Source organism: Pteropus alecto, unplaced genomic scaffold (genome assembly GCF_000325575.1).
Source record: "Pteropus alecto unplaced genomic scaffold, ASM32557v1 scaffold3, whole genome shotgun sequence".
Lineage (NCBI taxonomy): Eukaryota > Metazoa > Chordata > Mammalia > Chiroptera > Pteropodidae > Pteropus > Pteropus alecto.
The window spans coordinates 41155463-41176906 of record NW_006442484.1 but is presented as its reverse complement, the minus strand read 5'-3'; the positions used below and the strand labels follow the sequence as shown (position 1 = coordinate 41176906).

The following is a 21444-nucleotide window of genomic DNA, read 5'->3' as shown; positions in this document are numbered from 1 at the left end:
AAAATAAGTCACATCCTTCAGTTGTTAGTCTGACAGTTAATTCCTTCAAAGTAATTTTTCCTACTCTGCAAATCTTCCTTGCCATTACCAGTTTCAATGAATTTTACTGACCATCGCGAAGGAAGTCTCTACAAAACTTGCAGTCACTAATACCAACAATTATTCACAGTAACTGAGAAAATACCACATATCAAACATCGAGTAGTGACAGCAATAACAAAATGGAGTAAATGATCAAATAGAAACTTTTTATAAATACAATAAAAAATTGCTTCCTTTCTAATTATACTTCCTAAACTATAACATTACTAAAAAGCATATGAATGTTTCCAAACCTCTTTTGCTCCTCTGACAAAGTCTATCCATTTTATTTCACCATGGTTTGAGAAAAGGATGTGCAAATCTTCTCTACAGGTCTGATCATCTAAATCTCCCGAAAATTTCAGCAAGCAGCCAATCTTTTCTTCTAGAGATTTCTACAAAAATATACAATGCAATAAAATTTCTCAAAAGCAACCACAAATCAGAAATAGCTTATACCACAGTATACCTATACAAAGAAAAGGCTAGACAATAAAAAGGCTATTTTGAAGTAAACAGTTGATACATTTCCTTTGTCAGCTTTTGTTCCACAACGGCTTCTGATTTAACTTAAATATTTAATTTCTCCAACAGGTAATATTAGTTACATGTTACATAAATCTGACAAATTATCTCTGGAAAAATAATTTTAGGCAATATTTGGCTATATTTTAGTGCGATGACAACTACAGATTTCCTCTCATATTTTCTATGAAAAATCCTCAGATATTTTCATAATTTTGAGTATTAGATTTCTTAGATCCCAGCAATATACACTTACCATTTCAGCATTTTCTGCTAACTTTTGTTTTTCTTCTTGCTCTCTACAAATAGAAATGTAATTAGAATGTTTCCATTTACTATATAATTTAATCCTGATAAAGTTAACCTTGATCATGATCACTAAACTATTTAATAAGCAAAACCAGTCAGGTTTTTTGGTTGTCCAATGCTAGAGTGCAATGCATTGTGGCCCCCAGATTATCAAGGCGGCTTAACACCTCAATGTTTCACTAGCAAAAGAAAAGCATATTACTACCCATTTCAGAGATCATCAGCTTCACTTCCCAGAACCACTATCTTATCCTTGTCAAAGCTTAAAGGAATTAGAATGTTACAATTAGCTTGATATACTTACTGTTTAGCTCGTAATTTAGCTTCCACTTTATTTTGCTTTCTTTCTTCATTTTTTTTTGCAAAGTAATCTTCCCTAAAGGACACAAAATATAGAGGCTAAATTCATGAGAACAAAGATTTTAAATTATTTTGAATGATTTAAGACATGGCATAGGATTTATATTTTCTATCAACATAATTACCTAAAAATTCAAAAGATGCCAAGGAAGTTACTCCTTTCTTTTTAAATATCAGCTTTACTAAGAAATAATTAAGAGGCCATAAAATTCACTGTTTTAAAGTGTACAATTCAATGTTTTTTAATGGACTGTACAGCTATCACTTACCTAATTTCAGAACATTTTCATGATCCTCCAAAAGAAACCCCATAAACAATCTCATATTGGTTTTATCGTTCACATACAGAATAAAAGGTAGTTATATAAAATAATGTTTCATAGTTTTCTATATGTTCATTTCACAAAAGAAAATTCTAAAATCCCTCAGACCCAAGAATAAGCAATTATGAAAATAAACATGCTAAAAAATATTTTTGAGGGTTTAACACTAATAGCATGATTCACCACAGTGCATCTCTAAGTCTACCAGGTTTAGTACACAGCATTTAGAAGACTGTATAATCTAAGTGGAGGACGATGGTCTACAACTTGATCATAAAAATGATTTTTCTTAATTTTTAAAGACACACATTAAAGAATGTGCTCCAAAGCCCTATTAATCCTTCATACCATATAAAAATATGCATATATAGATAAGAAATAACAGATAAAAATTGTAGTGATTTATTCTCTAACTACACCAGAAGCCCAAATATTCATAGCCAGCCTACTTATAAGTTTTAGATACAAAATAAGTACTAAAATTTAACCTCCTTTATTAATTGCTAACAGGAAAAAGGTACTGAAAAACACTTCTTTATAGTCTCAAAGGGCTAAGTTTCCACTAAGCAAATTTCAGGCATTTCTCAAAAGATACCTATGGATACAAAATATACTGGCCTTATTACGGGATGCTAACCCATGCTCTTTATCCCAGTGTATCAATTCCATAAAACTGAGTGGCCGGAAGAAGTATCAGAAGAAATATCAGCGAAAAGACTTACTTGAAAAGTATCAGCAAATCTGTGTCTTTGTACTTCTGGCCAGGAGTCTCAACAAACTTCTTAGCAGATTCAATGCTATCAAACACAGCAAATATTGATCCCTTTTAAAAGGGGAAGAAAAGATTTTTTTTAGTTATGTCCCATATATTTTTCAACTAGAAAAAGTCTGTAACATCATACAACCATACCTTAAATGCTTTATGTAATGTTCTTCTCATCTGAATATTTAGTACTTGACCTTTATCTTCTAACCATTCTTTTATGTCATCAAGAGTTGCATCAGTTGGGAAGCCTTTCTGTGAAGAGTAGGAAGATATGTACAAACAACCTCTCAGGTAAACAATTCGCCAGAAATTGATTCATTTTGTCTTGAAATCAAGCCAGGATATACATATCTATCTCTGTCTCCTAAATGTTTAACAGCTCTGCTTAAGTGCCACTGTTCTCCCGTGCAATCAGAGTGACTCGTTTATCTGGGAATCTATTCAAAATAATCCAGTTGGGGCAGAGATAAAACAAGGTTAATCAAAAGTTAGTAACTGTTGAAGTTGGATAATGTACATTATACATCCAATCTACTTTTGTATGTCTGAAATTTTCAATAAAAAATACTTAAAAACTAATATGCTAAAGAAAATTACTATCAAATTTAGCTGTTTATAAGAACAGTTGATATGCACTGGGTGCTTACAATATGCCAAAGATTTTGTCCAATGGTACATATATGGGTTTTTCGTTTAATTCTCACAACAGTTCTAAGGTAAAAAAAAAAAAAAAATCTACAATTATGAAGATAAGACTTAGAGTAGTTAAGAATACTGCCCAAAAACATATATATAGTAAGTGGTAAAGCTATGACTCCTAAGCCTTTATTCCTGCCCACTCTACTATATGTTCTGTCTAAATACATATAAGATATAATTAAATGCATTAGAGGCTCACTTACAATATAAACAGATCTGTTTTTTACATCATTTTTATACTCATCGGTCACTTCAGGGAGGGGTTTGTTTGGAGATCTTCTGATTTTAGTTTTATCTTCACTTATTTCCATTAGTTCTGCCTTTGATTTGCTCAATGCTTCTACGATTACATTAAAGTCTGTTGTCAGACGGTTTAACCTGAAGATATATAAAAGCATTGTAAGACTTAGTAGTAGTGCTTGTTAACAGAAAATCTAAAGATGATTTTTTAAAGGTTTTTACCTATTGAATTTTATCATTATTTCCAAAGGTACCCAGCCTTCATCCAGTTTGATCTGTTCCTTCAAAAATTTGTCCCGTGGCAAATTGAAGTCACCAAAATAATACTGCAAGATAATTACAATGTATTTCAGAGCACTGTATATTGACTCTAATCCAATTTTAATTACCATTACATCACCAAGTTCTATTTTTTAAAAATACGTATCAAAAAAATGTCATAACTTGAGAAGCAATGTTTTCTTCTTTAAAATACAAATTACCAAAAAGATAAAATTAAAATTGATTACTGAGACAATGTAATTAACATGTATGTCAACAGACTAGAAAGCCTTACAACAAATAAACACATACTTAAGGATTTAGTATTGAAAAACCTCATTTCGAAGCAGCGTGGGAAGGATTAAGTAAAAAAAAAAAAAGAAATTGAATCACTCTAATTTTTAAAAGTTAAAAAATATGTGAATGTATATCTAATTTTAGCATAGAGGCACTCTTTCTCAGTATAAAAAGCAAAGAAAAAACTACATGAAAAGGCCCAGGTGTGACTACTCAGAATGTCAAAAGTAGCATAAAAAGTAAAAGACAAACACAGAAGTTTGTTAGTAAATCTTATAAATCAAGAGGGAAGAAATAAATAAAAACCTCAACAGAAAAACAAGTTAAGGACATTTTAAAAAATTGCTGGAAAAATGTACTATAAACATAAAAAGTTCAACCTCATTATTAATCAAAGTAATGTAAATTAATGCAATGAAACAGCATTTTTCATTTAACAAACTGGCCAAAATTCTAAAAACAAGAATACCTAGTATTTACCTGAACACAGAGAAATGGTCATGCAGGAAGAGATATAAACTGGCAATAAGTATTAAAAGTTTTTTAAAATGTGCATAACCCTTGAGCCAGTACATCTCCCTCCAGGAATTTTATCTTAAGTCAGTAAACATGTTTATTAAGACATATATGAAGATATTCATAAAACTATTACAACTAAAAATACTGGAAATACCCTACATTTAAATTGGGGAATGGGCATTTTATTAATGACAAAACTTTACTCCCCTAAAATGCATCCCATGTTTGGTGGGGGTAAGAGAAGGAAATAAAATTATTTTACTGTAAACACTGACCAAAAGAATATTCATGAGGCTTTTAATCTTGATTACCTCAGGTGGGATTTGAAAGGTGCCAAATTGTAGAAAGGACATTATTAAATGTTCTATTGTTCTAAATACTAAATAGAATAATTTGTAATTTTTCACAATTATAAAGAAATTAATACAGAAAGTTGTAACATAGGAAATTTTAAATGGCAGAGAAGTGCAACCTAAAAAGTTCTGAGCTGCCAAAAAACACACCAAATAATGTAATCTGAAGTTCTTTAGTAAGAATATAAAATATAAATTAAGAAATAATTTCCCATGCAGCCATTATTGAGACTGTAAAGCTTCAACTTGAATACTCAAGTTCAAAAAAATGCTAAACGGACTTTGGAAACAGGTACTCTTAAAGGTAACAATAGCAGAGAAAAATTATTTGGGCAGAAAAACAAACTAGGCATTTCAAAAATATAAAGTGCTATTTAACAGGGAAGGTACTTTACAAAAGATTTTTATGTTATCTTATTAAGTGACAGGCACTCTGCTAAATGTTTTACATTTTATTAACTAACATAATCCTCACAACCACCTTATGAGGAAGGTACTTCTATCATCCTCACTGCATAGACTAGAAACCTAGAGGGGGGAAAAAAGTAATAGTCTATAATGTTATCTTTTGAAATGTTTGCAGTCCTTCAGTTTAATAAACTTGCTATACCAATATAAAACTGTATATGTACATCTAATTCTAAAAATTGAAGACAAGCCAAGTGTTAAATAGGTCAATATATGAATAAGTCAATATATAGACTAAATGTTCTTTCTATATTGAAGGCCCTAAATTTCCTTTCAAACAGCTTGTTTTTGCAGTTGAATAGCACAAGGATCATACCTCAATTTGATGACAGATTTTCGCCTCCAGAGCAGCCATTTTTTCATCACCGTTTTCAGCCATTGTGGTGGCTATCTGTAAATTTTCCCAGATTGGCATTATTACTTTTTTAACATAAAACTCAAGATCAGAAAAAAATTGTTTTAAAATTATCAATATCCCACCGTTTTCTTAAAATTCAAGAATTTTTAAGAAAAGGCCCGGGTTCAACTTCTCTACTCAATTCTCAAATTTCAACAAAAGAAAACTTTGGAATAAATGATGGAAAACTGACAAGTTATCAGTAAATCATTCTTCCATCTTCTATAACAATGCAAGTGGTTATCTTCATTATGCATCTCAGTCCTACTTGTTTTGGTGTGGGTCGAATTTCTTTTAAAATTAGTCACAGCTAACTTACTAATAAAACTTATCACAAAGATTAAGTATCAAAACTTTAAGGTGAAAAACTCACATATTACAGTCAAGGTTCAATCGTATACTAAGGAATATATGAAAAAGACAATTTTCGAGCCTGGGGACACTACGACAACGTTAAACTGGGGCTATGCTAACTAATTCATTCCATATATTAATATTGGTTAACCTTCAGCCAGTTTCCTGAGTAGCAGAGCAGTAAAAATGAAGCTGTGTAGTTAAGTCTGCTAGGTAGGGATCAGAAAACCAAATCTCACTTTAAATTACTTGCCTCCAGTGTTGTATTAAACCACCGACTCATTCATCTTGTACAAACAGAACTCATTAAGGATATCGCCAATAGTTCACTCTAGTGATGAACTACCATTGGTACACTTCTTGGAAGCAAAGCTTATACACTAATTACTATGCAGTGTAGTTAAGTCTGCTAGGTAGGGATCAGAAAACCAAATCTCACTTTAAATTACTTGCCTCCAGTGTTGTATTAAACCACCGACTCATTCATCTTGTACAAACAGAACTCATTAAGGATATCGCCAATAGTTCACTCTAGTGATGAACTACCATTGGTACACTTCTTGGAAGCAAAGCTTATACACTAATTACTACTATGCCGTAAGCTGGATGGATGCACACGAGAAGCTCTTGCAATAGGGATTTGTATGGTGCATATCCCACTACAAAGTTTGCTCAATCTTACGCATTGGGTTTGACGACCACAATTTACATTCCTAAGTTACTGCCATGATCTAGGGCCCCTTAGAAAGCAAGAGATGAGATAAAAGAACTCTTTAGTCCCTGCAAGACTTCTTAGGCCTACTCAATTTTGGAACTTCGTTTCATCATATACTTTCTCAAAATGTACAACTAGATATGAAATATTAGCCACGCCTACCCATTTCGCACAGAAGCCTTAGTGGGAGTGAAGGGAGACCTTAAGAACCCAAGAGTTAGGCCAGGGGAACACCTACAGCCCCCGATTCTAAGGCCTCTACTCTCTCCCACATGATCCAAAGAACCCTCCTGAGTACAGCCTGCACCAACCTCCCCAGAACCTAACATAGGTAGCCCGAAATGCCCGCCTTCGGCGACACGGGGAGCCAGTAGAGGTAAGAAACTTTAAAGACGCAGCGGGGATGCGGGCAGCTTCTGTCCAAAGACCCCGCTAGAGCCCCGACCCAAAGCAACCACTGGCTCGCCAGGGTCCCAGCCACGTGCGGAGAACCCCAGGATCCTGCATTCCTCGCTGGGGCCCCTCTAAGATCCCCGCCGGCGCGCTACCTCGGGCCTCGGCCCACGCGGCGCACGCCCGGAACGTGAGGAAGCCGAGGAAGGCGAGGAGCGGACGCGCCCAGCGTGAGGCAGCAAAGAAAAGAGAACGCGCTGTCCGCACCATGCAAAGCAGACCTTATCAGACCCTTTTCTCATTAGCCCCGGGAAGTAGCTCACCTTTAAGGTCCTGGTCCCGCAGAGCCTGGCCACACTATCAATAAAAGCGACAGAAACCTCGCCGCTTCCAGCGCTGCCGGCTGGCCTAACGCGCGCAAAGAAGATGGGGGACGTCCCGGCAGCCCTTGCGGCCGACGAGGGCAGGGCTTCGGCCGCGCAGAAGCTGGCGCCGCTTTGTGAGCATGCGCGCCGGTCGCTGTCTTTCACGGCCCGCAGAGTTGCGTTCTCTCTCCTAAGGAATTGAGAGCGACAGAAACCTCGCCGCTTCCAGCGCTGCCGGCTGGCCTAACGCGCGCAAAGAAGATGGGGGACGTCCCGGCAGCCCTTGCGGCCGACGAGGGCAGGGCTTCGGCCGCGCAGAAGCTGGCGCCGCTTTGTGAGCATGCGCGCCGGTCGCTGTCTTTCACAGCCCGCAGAGTTGCGTTCTCTCTCTTAAGGAATTGAGTTCCCACGTCGGGTATGGTGATAGAGAATGTTAGGACAAGTCAATTTTTTTTTTTTTTTATATCAGAGGTTCATGGAATCTTAGAGTTGAGAAAACAATACAATAAGTGTTTAAGAGGTGAGACTCTGGAATTGGACTGCTTGCATTCAAATAAGGGCTCACCAGTTTACAGACAGTGACTTTGGGCAAGTTGCTCAACTTTATCTCTCTTGTACAAAATGGGGCCAACGATAGATATCACCTACTTTATTCAGTTGTTAAGAGCATTAAACATGATACAATCTGTACCTTGCTAGGACCTGTGCCTAGGCTATGGTAAGAGGAGCAGCACATGTTAAACATGATTTTAAGTGACCAAAATGCCATCTAGTGCAGAAACATTGCCTCTGCCAGAGACCTTTCCTAAGTATACTTTTTACACAATAATTTTAGTCAATTTAAAAAATATTTTCTTGTGGTGAGGCAATCTTATTTTTCCCTCAGTTTTCTTGACATTTTGAAATGATACTGGTGAAATATCTTATGTGATCTCAGGGCCTTTTGACAGTCCCAAAATATAGCAAACGTGTTTATGTGGAAAAAATGCAGTTATTAATTCAGTCCAAACATTGTATCAAGCCAATGAGAAAAAATTAGTAGAATTATGCTCAGGTAGTTAAAGTTGGAATTAATCAAGTTCTCTTTAATCCACTCAACTAATATTTGTCTAGTCTCTACTTTGTGCCAAACATAATTAAAAACAATTTTTGATCAAGTCAGTGAGAAGATAGGTATTTAATAGAACAAAACATATGAGTGTTAGGGTACTCCCACTCTTATTCAGCAAACTATTTATTACATGTCCTGGTATGGAGCTTAGCACTGGGAATAAAAAGGAGACTAAATTGTGGTATAATTAAACAATGAAATAATAAACTATATCATCATGAAAACAAACAAACCAGATCTACTTGCATTGACATTGATAAAATTCACAAACAATGCTGAGTCAAAAAAAAAAGAACTTGAGAAGAAATATAAATAGTTGGTAAATGAGTTTAGAACTTAGGGGAGAAGTCAAGGTTGGAGATACAAATCTTGGAGTTGTTAGCACATAGAAGACATGTAAAGTCACGGCATTAGGTAAGCTCTCTAGAGCGTATAGACAGTGAAGATAAGAGGACCCAAGACTGAACACTCTAGTATTTCACTCTTTGGATATTGGATAAAGGAAGAGAAGCCTGTACAGGATTAGAATAAGTGCAACCTGAGAGGTACTAGGAAAATATGGTGCCATAGAAGATAAAAGGGGAGAATGTCTCAAGGAAGGAGTAATCAACAGTAAATTCTGCTGAGAAGGGTTGCAGCCTGACATAAACCAATTTGTCATTATGGCAAAGACTGTTCCTTATCCCCCAATATTGGCTCTCCCCTTCTGCTATTATAATAAAATTGCCCCCGACTTTTAACCAGGTGCACAGCCAATAGAAAAACTACATTTTTCCAGCCTCGCTTACAGCTAAATAAAACCATGTCTGGCCAATGAGATGTGATTGTATGTAAGTGATATATGTAACTTCTATGTCATTCTTAAAGAAAGTTTGTTCTCTTTCCACTAGCTTCATGTGGATGTGGTCATGAGCAAAATTGAACCAAGTTTGGAGTACCATAACAGCCCTGATAGCCTCATGAAATGGACTTACTATTCCAGCTTGACTTAAATGAAGAAGAAAAAAAAAATCATGAAACGCTTACTCAAGGCAGATATGTCAGTGTTCTATCTTTTTGATCAGGGTTAGGCAACAAATCTGTCGCTAAGTGGCAGAGTACTCAAATCAAAACTTCAAGCTAAGAGCACCACTCTGAAGTCTGTTGGGCTTATACTAGATTTTTCTAGTGTGTGTGTGTGTGTGTGTGTGTGTGTGTGTGTGAGAGAGAGAGAGAGAGAGAGAGAGAGAGAGAGAGAGATGAATGTCAGAGTGCCTAAAACCCAGAAATCTAGTGCCTCCCTGAGCTTTGAGAATGTGTTGTAGGACTGTTTTTCTGCCTTCTTGCTAATAGGTGTTTAAATGTGTGTCAGAGTCTTGTCTGAGACCTACCTTCATTGTAACAGATCACCTAGGCATGAGGTTGTTGAGGGGAGACCTAGATTTCATAATTGGAGGCCTCTAATATCCCTCAAATTATCTAGTAATTGTGAACAACCAAATTTTCTTGGGTCAATTTGACACACTGTACAGATTGTATACACATAAATTATAAGAAGAACTACAGAAGGCAACACATGGAAGTTGATAAAACAACACAAATTCTTTACTAAGACCTTGTCTAAAATAAAATATTTGAGACACATAAAAGGAAAAGAAGGAGTCTTTGGGGGACATAAACTTTTTAAAAATTGAATAACATACAAAGTATATGAATTTTAAGTATATGGCTCAATGAAGTGTCACAAATGAACACTACCTTGTCACCACTACCCAGATTGAGATACAGAACATTTTTAGCACTCCAGAAAATTCCCTTGTGCTCCCCTTCCAGTCACTATCTTCCTTAAAAATAACTATCACATATTAGCTGGAACCATGTAGTATATATGTATGCGTGTGTGTGTATATATATAAAATATAAATATACTACAATTTATTAATCCATTCTTCTGTTGATGGACATTTTGCTATTATAAATAAAGATGTTCTGAACACTCCTGTGAATGTCTTTGGGTGGACGCATGCACTCATTTCTGTTAGGTATACAGCTAAGAGTGAAATTACTAGGTCACAGGGCAGGCATGTGTTTGGCTTTAATATGCATTGCCAAATAGCTTTCCAAAGTGGTCATATCTTTTTTCACTTGCACCATCAACGTATAAGCTAAATATCCAGGACAACACACCGTCATTCTTTTTCATTTTGGCCATGCTACCAATGGTGTGGTGGTATCTCATTGTGTCTTTAACTTGCATTTCCTTGCTGATTTACAATATTGAGCACCTTTTTAAATGCTTACCTTCTATTTAGACATCCTCCTCTGTGAAGCACCTATCCAAGTGTTTTGGCCTTGTTTTTTTTTTTTTTTTTTTTTTGTAACATAACTTTATTTCTTACAGTTCTGGAGGCTGAAAGTCTGAGATCAGGGTGCCAGTATGGTTTGGTACTGCGGAGAGCCCTCTTCCTGTTGCAGTGTTTTGTCCATTTTAAAATTGTGTGTATTGTATCATTTTTTAAAAATAATTTCTAGGGGTTTTTTATATAGTCTGGAAAACAGAGCCTTTGAGTGGAGCCCTATACAAAATAAAATCATTCATTCTCTATAGCCGAAATCATGGGGAACCTGTGGATCCAAGGCGGGGAATTTCCAGCAAGCCTTTCACATTACATATTCTTATCTTTCTACATACTCTTATCTACATACTCTTATGTTTCTCACTGTATACCCCTATCATCAAACGAAAATGGGCAAACAAAGTCTTTAAACTGTAATTCACAGAAACTAAAGAATGACATATAAACTGAATTCCCCAAACACTTAGGGTCCCTCTCAGTGTCTTTACTCTGTCTCTCTTACTGTCCCCATCTCTCTATTGTCTCTGTCCCTCTGAGTCTCCTAGGCTCTCTCACTCTCTGCTTTGGAGAGGAGACTATGCTCTGTCTGTGGGTGTTACCCCTTCTCCAATAAACTTTCCTTTTGACTCTAATTTTGGCAGGTGTTTCAGTTCTTTCTTGCATGCAGCAAAGAACCCTCTTCTCTCCCGGTGCAGGGCTTGGTTCCCTGACTCGGGGAATTTGCCCTGTCCTGCATCATTTCACAACAATGTGAATGTACTTAATACCACTGAACTGTACATTTAAAAGTGGATGAGATGGTAAATTTTATGTTATATGTATTACCATAATAAAAAGGAAAAAAAAGGTAATGAACAGCTTAAAGAAAGATAATTCTCTTTTGATTGCTCACCTCGGAAGTATGCATATGCTGATTACATGAAAAAAAGACATTTATTATTTTTTTATATATATTTTTTATTATTAACGCCTACAGCACCTGGTATTCCTAGGTGGTCTCCTATCCAAGTACTGACCAGACCCGACCCTGCTTAGCTTCTAAGATCAGATGATCTCGAAATAAAGACATTCATAAAGAATGATTCTAAAGAGTGTTGACCTGAAACATATAGACAGCCAGATAATTTCTCTAGCAAAATGATTTTATTCAAGAACAACAAAGAATTGCAATTCAGGAGGTGAGGTCTAATGGCAAACCGTGTGCAAGTACTGAGAAAAAAAAGGAGAGGAAACTTCTTGATAAAGAAAAGAGGACGTTGGGAGAGCTATTATAAACAGAGTCCTTCCTCTTGGGCTCTGTGGTCAACATAGGGCCTAAGAGGTCCCCCTTCTGGCTTCCCGACTTATTTTAAATGAGGTTTCTGTTTATTAACATTTACAAGAGGAAAAAAGAGCAAGTTAAATGTAAAGTGAAAAATTTGCTGCCTACACAAAGTTGATGTTACTAACTGTAGCAGAGTCAGATAAGAAAAGGTGATATACTCAAATTAGGTAATTTAAGTTTAATAAACCACTTTACACAAGGGAGTGGGCAGAGCATAGATAAACCCTAAAGGATAGTGCAGGGCTAGTAATACTGAGAGCTCCATTACCATGTAGAGGGCTGACTCAGTAAAAGAAAGGTGTGGTCACTGGTGACAGAGGACTTTACAGAGAGGGCCCTCATAAGATGCATTCAACTCATGCCAACCCCGCAGGGAAGGAGCCAAGGGAATAAAAATAAGAGCATGTTGTCCCTCTCCCTCCAGCCTCTTGTCAGTGCTCCCCTTCAGCTGAACTCAACTAGAAGCTATTGAAGTTGTCTGTACAGATTAACCCCCAGGGTGAAGAAGGAGCTGGTAGAGAATGCATCTGAAGGGACAAACAGAAGATTCAGCAAACAAGACACAGGAACACACTTTGTCCGACAGGAGTAAGAGGAGAGCTGTATCAATTTCAAGATTAGAGGTGTATTTACAGTGAAGCTAATGAAGTTTAAGCTTCAGGGCCTCTCAGTAGCATGAGTCCCTCCCAAGGTTCTGGGAGGAACCCTAGCAAAATGTTCACAAAATCATGTTTTTGTTGAATTAGCAAAAGCAAGATATTTTAACTAAAATAATTCAAATTACTCTTCTTTCCATTTCTAATTTTCCTTCATCCTATTGGCCATAGTGCCTAGTGGTACTTGAAGTAATATGACATTTTTGGTATCTATTTAAAAAAGAAGTTGAAGTGAGAATAAGCCATTATAACTATAGTTTGAGCAGACATTTTAGAACATTTCAATAAAACACGTGAGGAAATTATAGGTTCCTGATTTATTTATTAAAGAACTGAAAAAAATTCAGATAAAATTATTGGAGTATAAAGCTAAAGTGAGAAAGGGGATGACAAAATCAGTAGAAATTATTCTAACTTCAGAAACAAATTATACCAATAGAAGTGATTCATGAATAAGAAGAAATAAATTTCAAAAAAGAAATGAATAAGCATCTTGGACTGTTTAGCCTCCTGTTAAACCAATTAACGAAGAGGAGAGAATCTTAAGAACACATTGGAAAAAATTCAATTTTTTGCTCATTTGAAAATAATGATAACAAATATAACTAAAATTATATTACACAATTTTAATGACATTAATGAATACCATCAAGTATATTTACACGTCCTGAAATCTTATGGCCCAAGTGTGAAAAAGACTGATAGATATTTTCCCAAATTTGATAATTCTTTTAAATATTTGCAAGGCATAACCAATAACAATAGAATGATTTTTTTAAGCACCAAATAATAAAAATCATCCTAGAGAAATTCTAACTATTCTAGAGGAAAGACTAAATTAACTTTACAACCTTTCTGTAGAAAATACCCTCTTTATAGAAAATAATACAAAATTATTGTTATATGAAGAGTAATTGAAGTCTATACAACCAAAAAATGTAAGAATAAAAGTATTATAGAGATGTTTCTTTCAGTTAAATAATTTAAAATTAATTTCTTCTGGATTTGGTGGTCTTTGTCTTTGGCGTGATTTATTTATCTATTTTAAAAGATAATTATTTCCTAATTTGGTATTCTTTTTCTTAAAGAGGGCTCTCAAATTGCATTTAGCATCTTGCCCCACAAATTCTGATATGACCCTGCGCAGAATACTCACAAAAGAAGTAGATACTAGACTCACTTTAATAACAACAACAACAGCAATTAAATTAGAGCATGAAGCACTCTCCTTTGGATAGATGACAAGCATAGATTTAAAAGAGCCTAGGAACCTCATCAAGGAAGAAGGGGGTGAGGGAAACAAAACCAATTGAGACAGGTAAGTTGCATTCTGGAGGAAATGCTGACCCATACAACTCTGGCAGCAAAGTGGTGGAAAATCATTCCAGAAGCAAAGCTACTTTAAGAAATCTGCCTCCACCGTCAGGCGGCCGTCTCCCAGAAAAGTTCTGTGGGGACTAGAACACCATAGGAAGGCCTGGGGCATCTTCTCTGTAATACAGGTTGGAACCGTGCTCGAGGGCAGCGCCTCCTTCTGGGAGGACTGCTCTGATCCACACACTGGGAAGCATAACTCTGCAATTAGTAGAAAAATCCCAGGAGAAAGAATTCTACTCATTAAAGAATAGAAACGAAACAATACATTACCTCGAAAGAGCCATGGGGAATTTTAAGAGAATCAGGGGCCTTGAAGAAAAGAAATCAAAAATGTAAAGATATTACTAAAAGCCTTTCATAGGCTTTGAAAAGAACTCTCAAGAAGAGAGCTCAGAGGGTTGCAAGTTTTTGTTTTCCATGTTTTTTTGTCTTTTTCATTTTTATTATGGACATTTTCAAGCTTACTCCAAAAGTAGAAAGAATAGTATAATGAATTCCCAAATATCACCCCGTTTCTACATTCACTAGCATATGACCAATTTTGTTTTATGTACATGCCACCCACTTCCCCAAAGCCCTCACCAGACTATTTTAGGGCAAATGGCAAGCATCATGATTTCATCCATAAAGTTTTGTGTCTGTATCTTTAAGAATAAGAACTATTTTAAAAAATAGAACCATCTTTACCATTATCATACTAAAAAAATAAAATTTCACAAACATTATTTATGTCATCAATATCTAGTAAGTATTTAAATTTCCTTGACTGTTTTGTAAATATTTTTTCAGTTTCTTTATTCAAATTAGGATCCAAATGTTATTCGCATATTGTATCCTTTATGTAGCTCTTAAGTTTCTTTTAATCTATAGGTTATTTTCTTTCATATTTTTTTATCATTTATTTGTTAGTGAAATCAAGTCATTCTCCCGTATAGAATTTGTTCGATTTGGTTGATTGTATCCTGGGGCGTTATTTAAAATGTTCCTCTGTTCCCTGTATTTCCTATAAACTAAAAATTGGATATAGAGTCTTGATAAGATTCAGGCTAGATATTTTAAAAGAAACACTTTGTAGGTGATGCTGTGTTCTTATTACATCACATCAAGAGGCATATAATGTCTGTCTTTCTTTTTGGAATATTAAAATTGCTCAGTGGGTTCAAGTATTGTCAGCCTGATCCATCATTATATAGTTCCCCATCAGCCTCTCACATAAAGATTTTAGCAACTGTTAATCATTGACTAGATAGATCCATTATTTCATTAAAGTGGTGATAGTCTATCCTTCCTTCATTCCGTCTGCATTCATTAACTGGGATTCTTCTATTTAAAAAAAAGTTGACCACATTCATAGTTTGTTTCCTTGATGTACAGCTCGTACAAGAAAAGCAGGATCTATGCTTGATTTTTCTTCTCTTCATTCATTTTTGGAATTATGAGTTGGTTTCTTAATACTCAAGAGTAACTAATTAGTTTGGCTGCAACTTTTGAAATTCAGTTTTAAAAACAAGTCCAACAGTGCTGAGGATGGCACTAAATAGTACCATCTGAGAAGGTAAATGGCCTCTGAAATTACTGAACTGATAAATTTCACTAGGTACAGGTGGACCTCTCAGCCATTGAAGTAGAGAGGGCAGCAGGCAATCTCTCATATATTAGGCTAAAACTTAATTGATTGTTGAAAAATTGTCAAAAAGAATCATCATTAACAGATAATAGATTTCAAGTGATAACTGTCCTGAGAAACCCAAAAGTTTTAGAGGAGCCAAAATAGAAATTCAAGGTTTTAGTAACAAATCTACACCTACAGTGAGAAATAAGGCAACACTGGTCAGGGAGCCAGCTAAGTGATTTGGGGTAGCAATAGCCAGAATCTCAGGACGAATAATTGGAGTTGATGTTTTTGGGGGAAATGTTTTAATTGGGAGAAATAAAAGTTCAAGATTTTATGGTGACAGGGGAGACTAACTGGTAGTTCGGTAAAATTCACTCCGTAAAGTACTGAGTTCAAAATCAGGAGCGAGATATAGCCCTCATTTACCTCCATATATTGGAGGCTACTGATCCTTACAAAAGAACCTAATAATTGAGAAAGGTCAACCTGGCTCAAGAAATAGAAGCGTCTATTGAATTTGGCAACATAAAAGTCATAGTGACTTGATAATAGTAGTTGCAGTGATGTGATGGGAATGGAAGCCATAGAGTGGGTTGTGACTGTGAATGGGAGGTGAGGAAATGGAAACAGAAAGGACCGATAACACTTTTAGAAGTTTTCCTATGAAGGGGAAGAGAAAAATAGGCTGCTCTTGGAAGGAGATCTAGGTTGTTTTTTTTAAAACAATGGAATTTGTTTTTGAAGATGATAGTTTAATTCTAAGGATGGTAAATTCCATAAAATAGGGGGAGAAACTGGGGATCCATGAAAGAGGGGACTAGTGTAAGGGTGATATCCTTGAAAAAGTGAGAGAAGATGAGATCTAGAGCCTGAAAAGCCCAGGACTTTGATAGAGTGGTGGCACTTTTAACAAGTAGAAAGATAGAATATACTGATTAAGATACAGGAGGAATTGGTGGTTAGTGGAATAGAGTCCCTGTTTAGTTGCTATATTTTTTCAGTAAAGTATGTGGTAGGTCATTATCTGATAGTGAGGGAGCGTGACTAATGAGCTGCAGACACCCCTGAGAGTTAAGTACTGTGGCCTTCTATCTTGACCCCAAAGAAGGAGTCAGGGGTAGAAGTATATGGTTTCATGGTCTACAGAAAGGCTAGTTTAGATAAAGCTATTCCCTACTAGATAATCTTTTATTATGTTTAAATTTTTTATTTAAAAAAATATAAGTAATTTGAAAAGGCATGCTTCCACACTGTCACTTCAAATGGAGTGAATGTCCTGTGGTTCATTATAGGTCTTAGACCCCGTAGCTTTGACATTGCTTTCAATGTAACAATTTTTACACTCTTTTTTCTTTCCTCACTGGAGGAAGGTTTTTGTCTTCCTCACTAGAAATTCGATTCTTTAGAGCAGGAGCATATTCCTCTAGCTTCTCTTAAAATAATACTAACCGCGCACAAATTGTCATAGAATTTGGTCTGGGTTTGGAGAATGGAGAGAATAAAGACTTGACTTCCATTCAAGTTGGTATTACTTTGGTTTAGTTCTGGATGCACTAACAAGCATATATAAACAAGATTCAGATGCAGGAGTGGTGAATGTGGCTTCCCATTATCTCCTTGCGTCTCTCAGAGTGTACCCCAAGATTTCATTTCTTGGCAATTCTGTAGAGTGGGATATCCCCCAACTCAAAGGAGCATAGAATGATGGGCTCCCTGCCTTCTATATTCCCAACTACGTCATCTCAGAAACAACTTTGGCTACCATATAATGTGATCATTCAGAAACTCAGTGAGCCATGCAATCCAGCCCTGCCTTCCAGGTTCTGGACCTTGAAATCCTTGGGATGACCACAGTCAGGCAGTCTCCCATTCTCTGTGACTATTGGACAGGACCTGGGAGTTCTCCATTTCATTCTCTTGGGGTTTTTTTTGGGGGGGTGGGGGGTGGGGCAGGCTTTGGAAAAACAAAAAGAAAGCCACATATAAAATGAAACCCAAATATCACCAGGCAGTGTAGAATGTGGTTTAACATTAATTCCAAAAAATATACATCATGTGCCTAACATGTGCTTAGCCTTGAAGATATAAAAGTAAATAAAACAGACTCTGCCTTTTGCCTCAGGAAGGCTTGGAATCTAGTTCAATTCATCATGCTTCTTCTCAATAACCATTTCTTTATTGAAGATAGGAAAAAAAAAAAAACCAACAACCCAGGATACACCTTTGGAAACTTTTTAAAAAACATATTAATTCCAGGTTGTTTAATAACCTTTTGATGTTTTGGTTTTCCCCCAACCCTCCCTCCTCTGCTGTTTCCCTTAAAATAACACTCAGTGCACGAACATTGTGTTTTCATTAAATGGGTATGTTTACTCTAAAAACAGAGCTAAGAATTACCAACTTGAAGCATTCTTCCTCCTTTGTCTCTGGACAAAACAAACTTTAGGAGACTCACAGAAGATGCAAGAAAGTTTGTTCTGGTTCATAGAGTAAGAGGACTAGAAAGGGTCGCTGATAGATATAGAGAATTTAATCATTTTAGGATTTCAGAGTGTCATTGTGGAAGACCAAGTGGGGACATATGAATCAGCTTGTAGACTTTGTACAGTCCTAAATTCCAGATTCATCTGGAAAAAAAAAAAGAACTCGTTTTCATCAAAATTCACCTTTTGCATTTCTTCTAAATTGATTGCTTAATGAATGCATGCATTTATTAATATAATTATTCCTAGGTTTTTGTAGATGTAAAGTATTCTAAAAGAATTAACTAAGCCTAGGATAAATCCTTGTGGTTAACAAGTTTACAGAAGATCTCACAGCACATATGCTTCGTGGCCTTTGCACTTGTTTCCAAGTTTCTAATCTTTCTTCCTTCATTGAGGCCTCAGTACAAATGTCATCTTATCAGAAAGGCTTTGCTGACCACCCTATATAAATAGTACCTCCCTCACAGTTATTCCACTCCATCCTGATTTATTTTTTATCATAACATTTATCGCCGCCCGATATCTTTTTTTTTCCAGTTTTTTTCCTTGTGGTAACTCAGGATTTACTGTCTTAATGACTTTCGTATATATGTCATATATCAAATAACACACAGCAGTGTTAACTATAGCCATCAGGTTGTATGTTCTGTTCCTAGTACTTATCTTATACCTAGAAATTTGTGCCCTTTGACCACCCTCATCCAATTCCCCCTTACCCACCACCTCTAGTAACCATAATGTAGAGATGACGCAAGAGAATTAAGTGTTAAATTAGGCTATATTCAGAGGCTTCAATATGCTAATCAGCCCTGCAGCTAGACCATGAGGAAACCTGAAAGAACAAAGGAAGATTTCTGCTGGGATTGCTAACAAACCATTTCCCCACACCTCGAAGGGAAAACAGTCTTTAAGTGGCACTTGACACACACAAAAAATCATTCATTCTCTATGGCTAAAATCTTGGGGAACCTATGGATCAAAGGCAGGGAATTTCCATCAGGCCTTTCACGCTACATACTCTTATCCTTTCTCAATACATGCCCATATCGGAAAAGGAGAATGGGTAAACAAAGTCTTTAAATTATAACTCACAGGAAGGAAAGAATGATATATAAACTGAATTCCTGAATACTCTAGGTCTCTTTCAGTGCCTTTACTCTATCTCCCTCACTGTCCCCAACTCTCTATTGTCTCTGTCCCTCTGAGTCTCTTAGGCTCTTTCACTCTCTGCCTCGGAGAGGAGACTATGTTCTGTCTGTGGAGTGTTACCCCCTCTCTAATAAACCATCAACCACAAATATGATCTCTTTTTCTATGATTTTGTTTTTGTTTTTTTTTTCAGATTCCACATATAAGTGAGATCATACAGTATGTCTTTTTCTGACTTGTTTCACTTAGTTTAATGCCCTCAAGTTCCATCTATGTTGTTGCAAATGGCAGGATTTCCTTGATTTTGTGACTAATATGCCATTGTGTATGCATGTGTGTGTATATATGTGTATGTGTATAGACACACATACACAGTGGACTATATAATGATATATATATTATATATACATACATACATACATACATACATATTCCACAATTTCTTTATCCATTCATCCCTCTGTGGACACCTAGGTTGTTTCTATGTCTTGGCCATTGTAAATAATGCCATGGGGGTACAGATATCTCTTTGACATAGTGATGCAGGACAAATTTTCCCAAGTGGTTGGGGGACCAAACCGGACAAATTTTCCCAAGTGGTTGGGGGACCAAACCCTGCACTGAGAGAAGAGGATTCTTTGGAGGAGAATGTAGAAAGAATTTAACACACACATCAAAGTTAAGAGTCAAAAGGAAAGTTTATTGGAGAAGGGGTAACACTCCATAGAGTGTGGTCTCCCCACAGAGGCAGAGTAAGAGAGCCTGAGAGAGACTCAGAGGGACAGAGACAACAGAGAGAGACGAAGAAAGTGAGACAGAGTAAAGGCACTGAGAGTAAAGGCGGTAAGAGAGACTGAGAAAGACAGTGAGAGGTACCCTGAGTTTTCAGTTTATGTATCATTCTTTAATTCCTATAAAGTACAGTTTAAAGACTTTGTTTCCTGCTTCCTTTGATATGGGCATACAGTGAGAAAAAAAGAAGAGGAAGGGGAAAGGGAAGAGTATGTAGCTTGAAAAGGTAAGAATATGTAGAGTGAAAGGCCTGCTGGCAGTTACCAGCCTTTAATCCATAGGTTCCCCATACTTTTAGCCATAGAGAACTAACGATTTTATTTTGTGTAGGGCAGCCACTTAAAGACTCTGTTTTGCTTGTTTTCCTTCACAGGTGTGGGAAATGGGTTATTAGCAATCCCAGCAGAAATCTTCCTTTGTTCTGCAGGTGTCCTTGCACCTGGCTGCAGGACTGGTCAGTGTATTGCAGTCTCTGAATGTAGCTTGATTTAACATTTTAGTTCTCTTGCCTCCTCCCTACATTAATAGTGCTTTCATTTCCTTCGGATCTATACCCAGAAGTGAGGTTGCTGGATTATACTGTAGCTCTATTTTTTATTTTTTTGAGAAACCTCCATACTGTTTTCCACAGTGGCTGTCCCAATTTACAATCCCACCAGCAGTGCACAAGAATTCCCTTTTCTCCACATCCGCACTAGTATTTGCTATCACTTCCCTTTTTGATGCTATCCATTGCATAACAAATGTGAAGTGATACCTCACTGTGGTTTTGATTTGCATTTCCCTGATGATTTGTGTACATATTGGCCATGCGTGTATCTTCTTTGGACAAATGTCTAATCAGGTCCTTTGCCTGATTAGATTGTTTGGGTTTTTTGTTTTTTTTTTTTTTTGCTTTTGAGGTATATGAGTTCCCTGTATATTTTGGATATTAGGCCCTTCTCAAACATGGTTTGCAAGTATTTTTTTCCCATTCTGTAGATTGTCTTCATTCTTTTGATTGTTTCTTTTGCTGCGCAGAAGCTTTTTAGTTTTATGTACTCCCATTTGTTTAGTTTGTTGCTTGTACTTTAGGTGTTATGTCTAAAAAATCACTAGCAAGACCCATACAAGGAGTTTTCTTCAAAGACTTTTATGGTTTCAGGTCTTAAATTTAAGTTGTTAGTCCATTTC

At 36.3% G+C, this 21444-nt stretch overlaps 1 protein-coding gene across 2 annotated transcripts in view; it reads right to left on the bottom strand.

Moving 5' to 3' along the window:
- The window catches only part of SSB (Sjogren syndrome antigen B), an 8890-nt gene extending 1133 nt beyond the window's left edge, over window positions 1–7757 (bottom strand). Inside the window, exons 1-10 of one of the 2 annotated variants that reach the window (XM_015596656.2) lie at window positions 7641–7757; window positions 7384–7440; window positions 5518–5592; window positions 3526–3629; window positions 3267–3441; window positions 2509–2616; window positions 2321–2421; window positions 1220–1291; window positions 863–905; window positions 336–476 (exon numbers count right to left, since the gene is read on the bottom strand). In XM_015596656.2, the coding sequence (XP_015452142.1) occupies window positions 336–476; window positions 863–905; window positions 1220–1291; window positions 2321–2421; window positions 2509–2616; window positions 3267–3441; window positions 3526–3629; window positions 5518–5580 (807 nt within the window). In that variant the 5' untranslated portion in view covers window positions 5581–5592; window positions 7384–7440; window positions 7641–7757. Of the gene's footprint in view, window positions 1–335; window positions 477–862; window positions 906–1219; window positions 1292–2320; window positions 2422–2508; window positions 2617–3266; window positions 3442–3525; window positions 3630–5517; window positions 5593–7383; window positions 7542–7640 lie in introns of those variants that run through there. The other variant, XM_006921176.3, reaches the window with a different exon arrangement.
- Between the last annotated feature and the right edge of the window lie 13687 nt (window positions 7758–21444).